This window comes from Triticum urartu, chromosome 6A (genome assembly GCF_056163025.1).
Source record: "Triticum urartu cultivar PI428250 chromosome 6A, HENAU_Tu73, whole genome shotgun sequence".
Taxonomy (NCBI): Eukaryota; Viridiplantae; Streptophyta; class Magnoliopsida; order Poales; family Poaceae; genus Triticum; species Triticum urartu.
The window spans coordinates 595,489,332-595,501,805 of record NC_141878.1 but is presented as its reverse complement, the minus strand read 5'-3'; the positions used below and the strand labels follow the sequence as shown (position 1 = coordinate 595,501,805).

The 12,474-nt window shown below is 53.6% G+C and overlaps 1 protein-coding gene across 1 annotated transcript; it reads right to left on the bottom strand.

Moving 5' to 3' along the window:
- Positions 1-434: 434 nt before the first annotated feature.
- Positions 435-2,515, bottom strand: LOC147966941 (uncharacterized). The gene is made up of 6 exons (XM_087530985.1): positions 2,351-2,515; positions 2,116-2,274; positions 1,858-2,055; positions 1,655-1,722; positions 1,062-1,578; positions 435-665 (listed from the first exon to the last, which is right to left on the bottom strand). Exons 1-6 carry the CDS (start codon positions 2,513-2,515, stop codon positions 435-437), a joined length of 1,338 nt encoding a protein of 445 aa, XP_087387111.1.
- Between the last annotated feature and the right edge of the window lie 9,959 nt (positions 2,516-12,474).

Sequence of the window (12,474 nt, the reverse complement as noted above, 5' to 3'; positions counted from 1 at the left end):
AAATATGTCCCGTCTTCGTTCAAGCTGGGATAGCCCTGGGCCGCTTCAATAGGATCAAAGTCAGGCACCCATGCTTTTGCCCGGATTAGGGCGGCCAAAGCACCCGTTCTAGCAGCAGATTTTTTCAGCTCTTGAACCCGGGCAGGAAGGATAGATAACCTTTCAATTGTATCTTTGATCAAAGTGGGCGGCGGATTGTTGTGGGAGGCAGTGTAGATGATCCGTTGTGCACCGGTTTACAGCTGTTCTATCAGAGTGTAGGCAGCTTTTAACTTCTTCCGAACATCCGATCCCAGGTGGCTAATGCGAGTTCCTATATCATTGCAAGGGTTAGTAAACCGGTGGCTACATGAAAAGATCTGCTCAATTTGAGATATAAGGATGCTTACCAAACACAGTTGCAGTCATGGCATGAACCTGCCGCTTCACGCTGGTCAATTCATCAACCACCGGTTTAAGAGCGGCTTCTGTTTTTTCAGCCCTTTGTGCCAAAGCGGATTTCTCATTTCCCAATCCGCCCGCTCTTTGTTGAAGCCCTCTTTAAGTTTCTCCATAGCACTCAATGCGCTGGTCAATTCTTCCTTTGCCTTGGAGGTTTCAGCCTGTTGCGACTTAAGGTTCTCCTGCAGGTCAGCGGTTTGGTTTTCTCTCTTGCTCAACTCAGCCTGCACAAGAGACAGTTATATGATGAGATGGCAGTACATATTTGAAGTACCAAGCACATAACAAGTTATGCCCTTAGTACTTGGGGGCTAACGCGTATTTGCTCTATGTCAGAAGAATTTTTCAAAGTCCCAAGCATAATACAAGTATTCAACTTGGCACTTGGGGGCTAATGCATATTTGCTTTGTGTCAGAACATTTTACAAAGTCCCGGTTCATCTCTATACAATTAAACCGGCCCTTGGGGGCTACTTCAGTGAAGTTAAGGTGCATTCTGGCTCATATTAAGTGCCTACTAAAGTCCCGGTTTACATCGGTATCTTAAACCATCACTTTGGGGGCTACTGGAATTGATAAACTACAAATTAATACAAAAAGGGAAGCACGTATGAAGTTACCTCATATTTTTCCTTCATCATATTGACCAGGCCAGCTTCATAATCACGGCTGGTGTACAGACAGTTTAGATAGCCGGAATGAAGGTCTTGAACATTCAGAGCGGCGTACGTTGATAAATCAGCATTCCACTTGCCTTTGCCAATTGCAGGGAACTCTTCTTTGGTAGTGTGCCTTGACAAAGTGATAGGATTTCCTGGATCTGTATGGCCAATGCCAGTAATCAAAACGTCATCATCCTGCTCCTCAGCAGCTCGTACTGGAGTTGCCGGTTTGTCAGCATTCTTCGCTGGACTTGCCGGTTTATCAGTCCGGATAGAGCTGGTCGGCTGGTCAACAGGGCCTGTGGTATTAGCTTCTGCCTGTTCAGCAACGAAGTCATGGTCTTGCAGTGGTGGATCATTCAGCATATCGACAAGGTTGGCCTCTTCAGGATCTATAGTTCTATATGGTTCAGCAGCTGTGTCTTCCTCTGTCAGTTTACCCAGACGAGCCTTTTTGCTGGGTCTGGGCTTGGCTCTGAGAAAAATTAAAAATGATCAGTACAACATATGTGAATTAATATGTCAAAGATATAAGACGGAATATGGCTTACCCAAGCACTGTTTTGAGGGGTGGAAGCTTGGTGGCTGATGACTCGCCAGAGGATGAATGAGAAGTGCCCTGATAATTGGAATCATACGGATTAAGAGGTTGACGAAAACAACCCGCTCTAGGGCGTGAAGTGGCAAGAGAATTAGAGACCTCTGAACGACGTTTCTGAACCGGACTGTTCGGTAAACCGGCGGAGGTAACTACCTGGCCGCTGTGCCGGGTTGTGCGGCGAGCCTCGTGCTGTTGTGTCTTCACAAGAAAGTTTGGGTCTAAATAAGCAAGAGGATGAGAAAATTTAACTTTTCGGTTTGCCCGATGGATTTTTGGTGAAGGCAAAGGGTTTGAATCGGAGGAAAGAACGATTAACTCTACAGCGTCGGCGTGACTGACTTCAGCATCGTCCTGGCAATAATCATCATCAATAAGGCGTATGAAAAATGAACCAAGTGAGTCAAGTTCTACCTCAAAATCCGGGTTACCCACATCATCGCCAGCCGGTGGATCGGAGGATGCAGTGGTTCTCTTCCTGTTGGCAGGCTTTTTCACAGCTTCGGTCTTTTGGCTGGTTGGCTTCGCTGGTTTATCTTGTGGAGGTTTCTTGTTCCAGAACGGATCATCGCCCTGTCAGAAATAATAACATTTTCAGAGAATATTTGGACAGAAGCAATTTCAGATAAGCAGATGGTATGATTCTTACAGCTGGCGGTTTGTTGATGGCGCAAAAAGGGAGTAGGCCGGTTTGAGCACAGACATCTTCCGGTTCATTCAACATCTTTTTGACAGCTTCAGTAACTTCGTCGTCTGTAAGCTGGATGTCAATGTGCCGCTGAGCATCCTTTACATCTCCTGTGTACTCACACATCAAACCGGGGCGCTGGCTTAAGGGCAGTACGCTCCAGGATATTCAGCAGCGCGCAAAATCAACCCCCTGTCAACCCGTTTGCCATAAAGGCCCTAAGCTTGGATAGTTGAGGAGCATATTTGGCTCTCTTTAGCAGTTAGCCTCTGAGGAAAAGGGTGTGTGTTGCTCAGAGTTCCGGACGGTAACCCGGCAGGGGTTTTTCCTCAGATGGAGAGGTGTCCTTGCAATAAAACCAGGTCTGGTTCCATTCTTTGGGGTGGCTGTGAAGATTGGCATGAGGGAAGGTGACTTCTTTCCTTTTCTGAATTGCCATGCCGCCCAATTCTGTGTTGGGTCCGTCTTTGAATTCTGTGCGACGGTTCAGGTGAAAGCAATCCCTGAATAGCTCTACTGCAGGTTCCTCTTGAAGGTAAACCTCACTGAAAACTTGGAAGTGGCAGATATTGGTTACGGAGTTAGGACCGATATCTTGTGGGCGCAGTTGAAAGTTGGCTAGGACGTCCTGGAATTTTTTTGAACCAGGAGGATTGAAGCCCCAGCTTAAATGATCAGCAAAAACAATAACTTCTCCATCTTTTGGAGTAGGAGGACATTCCGAGCCAGGGACCCTCGAGTGAATGGTGTCCTTCTTGCTTAAAGCGCCCGTTTTGACCAGATTGTTCAACTGATCTTTAGTCACTCGAGAAGGCGCCCAGTTGCATTCATATACTTGTTTGGCCATGGCAACAAAGATCTATAATATAATAATTGCCGGTTCAAGAATTACGTTGGGTAGTTATACGGTGATGCAAAGGCATAAGTATAATGCTAAACCGGAGGCAGCTATCTATAAACCGGAGTTTAACAATGAAACAGTGCCCTAGCAAAGGTTTTGGCGGTTCAACAAGGGGACTAATGGTATATACAGGGTTGTCATTGTTTTTTCTAAAAAGTTAAACCGCCAAGTCTAACATCAAAGAGTCAAGACTGCAGATGTGTAAGTGAAGGAAAACAGGTTTCGCAAGTTAATGTTGCAATTTTGGATCTGAGGCATATCAGAAAAGGAAATATATTCAAAGCCTAAGAAGTAGTACTGAATCAATGGGTGAAGGTTCAGATGAGATCTTCTATTTTGAGATGCATAAATGGAAACAGAAGTTAAAAGCTATCATCATGCAGAACAGATATTCAAGATTTTGTCAAGAATCATCGTATGAACAAAGAACGTTGATGAACGCCGAAGAACATCGAAACCCTAGAACAGATCTATGGCGGAAAAAGCAGAGAACTTACCAGAGCTGATGAGGAAGCGGGAAGGCGCCACAGTGTTCTGGTGCGTTCAGGGTGATGCAGTGACCAAGGGTCGGAGCAGAGGCGACGGTCGACGGTGGCGGCGGAGCTTCAGAGGCTGAGCGGCACAAGGAAGACGACGCGAAGGGGCACGAGGGGGAAAAGGTGAAAATGACCTCTCAGTCCTATTTATAAAGGCAAGGGATAAGTGTCAGGCGCGAAAATCGAGGGGCCAGAAATTTGGAAGTGAGGCGGAGCTATCGCCTCGATTGTCAGAGACCCATTAATGAAGAGGTGTCATACATAGTTTTTAATAACAGATGATGTCACGACGGTTTACCACGGTCTGAGAAGATGACGTCACGGCGGTTTACCAAATTATGAGAAGATGTTGAAGATGAAGTTTTTACTAAGGATTGACATGAACCTGTTCAAATCAATCTGGGGCCTAATGTTGGGGATATTACTACTGGGCGTAAACCAGCCAGAAGAGGCCGGGTTAACTTCATCAGTAGTTGATTATGCTTGAAGCCCATGAAGACAGATGAGGATGCTATGTAAAGGCCCAGGGCCCAGAACCGGTTTAAGGCATGTAGCTGTAAACAGGCTTTTGGTATGTAACTTGTATTGTAAGATAGAAAGAGTGGAGACCGAACCGGACACGCTTATGAGCCGGTCTCGGGACTCTGTAAATCGACGGGCGCCACCCATGTATATAAGGTGTCGGGGAAACTGACCCACGAACACCTATGGGACCGGCGGACCAAGCCCCTTTTGGTTCGGCGGGGGGGCGGAGAGCGCACGAAGAGCAGATCGAGGCGAAGCACACGAGCAGTTTACCCAGGTTCGGGCCACACGGATGCGTAAAACCCTACTCCTGCTTTGTGGATTGTATTGAGTTCTTGCTCGGGAGCGCCGAGTGCTACAGTACACACAGGCAGCTAGCGAGACCCAGCGTGAGTGAGTGTTCTCCCCCTCTACGTTGCGGATGGGCCTCCTTTTATATGCTCAAGGGGTCACCGACAGGTGGCAACGTAGGCAAGGGCAGAAATGGAAAGGCGGTGCGGTTGGCACCGCCGCTTACTACAGTGTATCCTACCTAACCCTGACGACAGGGGACAAGGGTATTAAATGCCTGTCTGCGTCGCCTAGACGGTGCAGAAAGGGACCGCCAGGGACGCCACTGCTTGCCACGATGGCAATCTTGTCAGCGCCGCTTGCCACCGTGTACCTCTGGCTGCACAGCCTCCCGCCACGTACGCCCGGAAGGGTCCCAGAGCGACACGTTGGCGGATGTGCTGGGGTGCAGGTACAGAGTGGGGGCTTGCCGCGGTTATTGTCTTGTCGCGTCCGGGAGCTTGTCGCTCACCGGGCCTTGCCGGGACGCGTGGTGCGTTGCGGCAAGTTCCTTGAGATGCCTTGGTTGGCCTTCCCGGCAAGCTTCTCTTGCCGAGGTCTTGTCTCCTTGGCTTGGATACTTTGTTCTTGAATGGCTCCAAAGGAACCACGGAGGACCTTGGCGGTCACCCGGCAAGCCTTGCCGCAGGGTGCTGCGACTGCCCGTGCACAAGTTCGGGATACTAGGGTACCCCTACTCTAGTACACCGACAGGAGACCCCGGGCCTGGGCCATACACGGTGCCGAGCGCTGTTGGGCCAGGCCCAAAACAGGGCACGGGCACGCGCGGCCTGGATTACGCCGTATCTCACTCCATATCCACCGCACCCTCCCTGAACGGCACGCGTTGATTGCGGCGTCGTGGGAGAGATCGTGGGTGGTTTCTTTATTCGGAAAAGCGGAACGTCCGCCCCCTCCCTCTTTATAAGCAGGGGAAATAGGGGTAGTGCGCCCTACTCGCCCATTGCTACTTCCAATCTCGAAAACTTCCGCCGCTCCCCCGTCTTCCCAAAGTAGAGAGAGAGCAGCGCCCTGCCCCCCATCGCCACCAGCACCACCAACGCCGTCGACCTCCTCCACCACTTCCGCCATGGCTCCGAAAGCCGACAAGGGGAAGGCTGTGAAGTCGACCGAGGCGCAGTGGCTTGCGGCGCTGCGGAAGGAGCGGGCAATCTCCCCCCCCAAGCTTGCCGCGAAGGAGCTGAGGGAGTACTACTACCTCTTCTGGTCGACGGAGATGCGAGCGCATCCGAGCATGAAGGTACTTCCAGCCGCTGCTCATAAAATGGCTCCAAACGGATATCCCTTCTTTGTCGTGTTCTTCTACTGCGGGCTCTGCCCGCCCTTCTCTGAATTTTTCTGTGACATCATGAACACCTACGGGCTCTGCCTCCTTGATTTCACCCCCAATGCCGTTCTGACCATGGTGGTTTTCGCGCATCTCTGTGAAAACTTTGTCGGAGTCCATCCCAACGTAGCCCTTTTCCGCCACTTCTTCATGCCCCGAGTAGAGAGAGGAGAGCCCTTATCTGGCGGGATCGCCTGGGTCTCGGGGACCGGCAAGAAGGACTCTTATCTGGAGGGCGAGTTCCGCGGCAAGTGGGAGGAATGGAGAGCAGACTGGTGCTGGATTGTCGAGGAGAACCCGCAGCCGTTCACCGCCCGGCGCCAAGCCCCAGCAACACGCGGTAGCGATTGGAGTGACGTGGCCCCGGAGGACAGTAGGCTGAAGATTGCTATCACCAGGATCCAACACCTCAGGCTTGCCGGATTCACTGTAGGCGCCGCTGGCGCAGATTTCCTTCGCCGCCGCATCGCCCCCCTGCAGGAACGGAGGAGGCCCGCTTGGGAGTTCAAGAATGCGGCGGATATCATGAGGCTACGTCCGGGCCTCAACTACAACTTCACCACCCTGGAGCTCAACGCGATGCTCCAGGAGCTCTTCAAGTATGATCCTGAGCATCCCGAAGTTTTTAGGTTGCCGCAGGGCGTCGTTCCATTGTGCAACAACTCCGCGCTCGACCGCATCCGGGCAATGATGCCGCTGTGCGACTCGCATGGAATTGTGCCAACTTGGCAAGAGCCTGCCGACGACGTCATGCAGGATTTCTTCGACAACTTGGTAGAAGTGCCGATCCGCTCTGACGAGAAGAATGGCCTCACTCGTGACACCACCGAGGAGGAGTTGAAGCGCATCGCCACCAGGCTGGAAGAGGCGGCGGCAGCCGCAGCTGCGGGCGAGTTCGGATTCACCATGGAGAAGGCAGAGGCAGCAAACCGTGCCGAGCGAGAGGAGCTTGCCGACAAGAAAGAGCTTGCCGGCAAGAAGGAGGTTGCCGGGCGTGACACCGAGCCGAGCGAGCCCGCCGAGGATACGAGCGGCTCGCTGGAGATCAACTCTTCTTCCTCCTCATCCTCAGACAGCACGCCGCAAGCAGCGCCTCCATCTCCACCAAGAAGGCGTCTCCGCAAGGCCGGGGACGTAGCGGGGCGGCGGGCGAGTCGACAGTCGCCGCGCCGCGTGAGACGCTCCACCGCGGCAAGCACTGTTGCCGCGGGAGCGCCCCACGCTGCTGCGGCAACTGGAGCAGGGTCCAGCCAGACCACCGCTTCTGCTCCTGCCGCTTCTCACGCCGCGGCGGTAGCCGGAGCGGGGTCGTCTCAGGCCACCGCCACTGTTCCCGCCAAGCGGCCAAGGGAACCAGACTTCGACTTCTCCGTGTTCAGCTCCGACGAGGAAGAAGAAGAGTAAGATCCCTTGTTGCACTTGTAGTTCTTCAATTCTTGCTGTTTTGTCTTGTATCTTATTTGCTTTTCTCTGAACTTATTCCTTTTCAGGACTCTGGCCCAGAGAGAGGCAAAGAGAGCCAAGGTCCCGGTGATTATCATCGAGGACGAACCCACCGCGGCAGCAGGGGATGCGCCCGAGACAACCTTGCCGAACCCGGCAACTGTTGTCCAGAGCAGCCCCCAGCGTAAGTACTTGGTTCGCTTTTCGCTGTTGGGCGCGCTTGGATCTTATTTCTTTGCTGACATCTGATTGTTGGTTGGTGTAGGAGCAGAGCAGCCCGCCCAGGAGCGCCCGGAGGCCGCCCTTGAAACGCCAAGGGAGAGTCCTCCGGCAAGGGAGAGGTCTCCGGCAAGGGAGAGTTCTCCGGCAAGGGAGACCTCTCCAGCAATCGAGAGCTCTCCGGCAAGGGAGACTTCTCCGGCAAGGGACAGCACCAGCGGCCCTCCGGCGGTGGAGACCACGACTGCAGAGCCCGGCGCAGGTAATCCTGTTGCTTCAAATCTTCCCTTGGATTCTTCTTCTTTTGATCTTCTTCTTTGGATCTTGCTTGACTCTTCTCTCTTTTCCGGCCGTCATATCCATCTGCTGCGGAGCCGATGGAGACCGAGGTTGCCGCTGACAACGTCGCCGCCACCGAAGAAGCAGCTGGCGCTGACGAGCCCGCCGACGCAGAGGCCGCCGATGCTGCCGCCGCAGAAGCAGGCGGGGAGTCTGGCGATCGTACTGACGGCCCTAAGGCCGCAGGAGCGCCAGACGCCGCGCCGACCGCCGACCCCTCCGCCGCTGCCGCAGCGTCAGGCTCCGAAGAGCCCCAGCCAGGCATCTACTTGAAGGCCGGCGACGACATCTTCATCAACCTCCCCTGGGCGTCGAGCTCCAGGGCGCCAGTCGAAGGAGAGAGCCTTGACGGAGAGGTGCTTGCCTCCGCCGGGCTGAAGCTGGTTGACGCGCCGAGCAGCAGCAGCAGCAGTGAGCCCGAGGAGGAGCGGCTGCTGCGGAAACTGGTGTCACTCTACCGCGCCCGACAAGCCAACCTGGAGTCCCGCGAGGCGCTTGTCGCGAAGGCGGGAGTAGACATCGAGAAGCGCGCGGAGGAGCTCCGGAGTCATAACCAGGAAGCTCTCCGGTCCCTGGCAAAGGAGCGGGAGCAACTCGCCGAGGAGCAGCAGGCTTTCCTCCTCGAGAAGGCTGATGTCGAAGAGCGACAGCGGCTTGCCGCTGAGAAGCTGGCTGCGCAGGACGGCGAGCTGATGCAGCGGAAGGTGAACCTCGACAGCCACGAGGAGGAGCTTGCCGCGCGCGAGCGAACACTTGGCGAAGCGCTCAAGCAAGCAGAGGATGCTGCCGCAACTGCTGAGGCCGCCAAGAAAGAGCTGGAGACAAAGGTAGCGCAGCTGGAGGCCGATCTCAAGGCGAGCGGCGAAGAGCTTGCCGCGCTCAAGCTTGAGCGAGAGAAGGACGCCGACAGCCACTCAGAGCTGCAGGCTCGCCTCGTCGAGAAGGGCAAAGAGCTCAGCGCCGCCAAGGACTCCAACGCCGATCTTGAATTGAAGCTGGCTGCTTTGACCAAGACGCTGGACGGTGCCAAGGAGCAGGAGGTGGCCTTGAAGGAGGAGATCGAGGCCGACAAGGTGCTGCTGGCGAGTGCTGCTGCCGCCCAGAAAACCTTGTTAGAGAATGTGGAGCACTGGACGAGGGGTCTCGTGAACGTCGCCGCAGACATCGATAAGGAGCTGGCGCAGCTGGGGATGGTGCATCTTGGGTAATCCTCCGACGAGAACCTCCAACCCAGCGCCAAGCTCACTTTGTTCTTCAAAGGCGTGGCGACGGCCCTTCAGCGACTCCGGGAGCAGATCCCAAAGCAGCTGGCCGACGAGTCGCGCAAGATCTGCGTGGGAGCTCTTCAGAAGGTGTTGATGAAGGTGGCCTTCCGAAACCCGGGCCTCCGCCTCACCAACGTCCTCAGGTCCTTGCCACCGGATGCTGATCTGGAGGAGCTCAAGGCCCTTGTCGCACCCATTGTGGACAGGGTGAGCGGGATCAAGAGGGTTGAGGGCGATCGCGTAGATTAGGCCGCCCGCTTTCTTCTTTGCTTGTCGCTGCTAGTCATGTCATGAGAACAGTCTATTAGAGCCGCGACAAGCTATCTTGTAATATAACTTTATTCTGGGTAATGATTGCAATGTTATTTCCTTTACTTGACCCCTTCCTTTGTATGTTTTTGCCCTACGCTTTTAGGGAACTTGCCGGCGCAGGCACCTTAGCCGCGAGCGCTGAGTGCGGGACGTCAGCAGCCTGCTGGTGGTGCCGCTACCGACAAGAAACCTTGTCGCGGCTAGTCGCAGCTCACTTAAGTTGTTGAGCGGACTCGAAACAAAGTAAGGGAGCAACTAGCTACGAGTTGGTTCCTCCGCGCACAGGTTTTCCATACAAAGCACGGTTGTTCAAGGAAGATAACTTAAAAATTTAAAAAATCTGATTGCTCAAACTTTGGCAACTTAGCTTTTCTGTTGTTTGCTTCCCGGCAAGGCGAAACTTTCTTGAACGACGCCTGGTCCATACCATTATCTTCTCCTTTCCCCCCGGCAAATTTGTGGGCGAGGGAACTTTTCTTTCCTTTAGAAAAAAGAGAGAAGAGAAAACAAAGATATGGAGCCTTATGGCTCGTTATTGCTTACCGGGGGTAGGTGCTGCACAAAATGTCAGATAACATATGCAAAAGATAGAAAGCATAAAATTGACAAGATGTGCGGAGCACATGAGCTTTATGCACGGGGTCTGCGCCCGGCTTTGTACAAAGGATTACATGCAACAGCGGCAAGACTTGTACAAAAGGTGGTTGCCGGAACGGGTTCCGACAACCGCGCCCTACGGGTAAAACTTACGAAGATGCTCTATGTTCCAGGAGTTGCTCACTGGCATGCCATCTTCGGTCTCAAGGCGGACAGCGCCAGGCCTAGTGACTTGTTTCACCCGGTAAGGGCCTTCCCACTTCGGCATCAACTTGTTGGAATTCTTGGCGGACTGAACGCGCCGAAGAACAAGGTCGCCTTCCTCGAGACTTCTGGCGTTAACTTTGCGGCTATGGTAGCGGCGCAAAGCTTGCTGGTAGCGAGCAGCTCATAAAGCAGCCTGAAGACGGTCTTCCTCAAGGAGCAGCGCGTCATCTTGTCGCAGCTGCTCTTGCTCAAGCTCATCATAAGCGAGCACTCGAGGCGACCCGTATACGAGTTCCGTGGGGAGAACTGCCTCTGCTCCATAGACTAGAGCGAAAGGTGCCTGGCCAGTGGCTCGATTTGGCGTTGTTATGATCGACCAAAGAACCACCGGCAGCTCCTCGATCCAGTTTCTTCCGCACTTGTGCAGCCTGTCGAAAGTCCTGGTCTTGAGCCCACGCAGCACTTCAGCATTTGCCCTCTCCGCTTGACCGTTGCTTCTCGGGTGAGCAACAGAAGTGAAGCAGACCTTGGCGCCAAGATCTTGGACGTACTGCATGAAGGTGCGGCTCGTGAATTGCGTACCGTTGTTGGTGATTATCCTGTTGGGGATCCCGAAGCGGCAAACAATCGACCTGAAGAACTTGACTGCTGACTGTCCTGTCACCTTCCTCACTGCTTCCACTTCCGGCCACTTTGTGAACTTGTCGATTGCGACGTACAAGTACTCAAAGCCCCCGACAGCTCGGGGAAAGGGGCCGAGGATATCGATCCCCCAGACCGAAAATGGCCAGGATAAAGGGATCGTCTGGAGAGCTTGAGCTGGCTGGTGTATCTGCTTGGAATGGAACTGGCACGCTTCACACTTGGTTACTTGTGCAGTTGCATCCTGGAGGGCTGTCGGCCAAAAGAAACCTTGCCGGAATGCTTTGCCGGCAAGTGCTCTCGCGCCAATGTGGTGACCACATATGCCTCCATGTATCTCTGCCAACAGCTTTTGTCCGTCTTCCCGGGGAATACACTTCAATTTCACACCGTTGAGTCTTCTTCTGTACAGTGTGCTGTCGACAAACTGGTACATACTTGACTGCCGGGCTACTCTTTCCTCTTCTTCTTGCTCTTCGGGAAGTTCTCATGTCTGAAGGAAACGGACAATCTGCTATGCCCATGCTGGAGCTTGTGGCTCGACAACAAGGACTAAAGGCACATCTGCTGCTGCGGGAACATCCGCTTCTATGACAAGAACCTGCGGCTCAGCCGGAGTTTGACGTTCCCCGGCAAGCTTGCCGGAGCAAAACTTGTCGGGAGCGTCTGCTTCAACGGAACAAACCCTAGGGCTTGCCGGAGCAGACTACTCCTCAGCATTCTTGGTGTTGATCTTGGGGACCTTCTTGGCGGCGGCTCCGGGAAGCTCTGCCGGAAAATAATCACCAGAAATCAACTTCCTCTTCTTGCTCTGTCCAGTTGACGGCGTTACGGACGGTTGAGTCAGCTTGAGCACAAAGATCCCTGGTTCCACAGGTAACTTAAGTGCAGCGCACTTTGACAGGCCATCGGCAATGTCGTTCTGAGCTCTTGGAGTATGCTCCATCTGTAGGCCGTCAAAGTGCTCTTCTAGCTTTCTCACTTCGTCAACGTAGGCTTCCATTAACGGACTCTGATAATTCTTGTTCACTTGGCGGATGACAAGCTGCGAGTCACCCCTGACAATGAGCTTCTTGATCCCAAGGTCTGCCGCGATCCTGAGACCGACAAGCAAGCCTTCATACTCTGCAGTATTGCTTGTTGCTTGCTCCTTGGGAAAGTGCATCTGGACTACGTACTTGAGGTGCTCTCCGGTGGGTGCGACAAGCAGCACGCCAGCACCGGCGCCTTGCAGCGAGAAGGCACCGTCAAAGTACATCAGCCACTCTTTGCTTGTTTCCTTGGCGGGGATGCTCCTCTCCGGAATATCTTCGTCTGGTGTTGGCGTCCACTCTGCTATGAATTCTGCCAATGCTCTGCTTTGGATAGTTGAAGTACTTTCAAACTTGAGGCCAAAGCTTGACAGTTCCAGTGCCCACTCG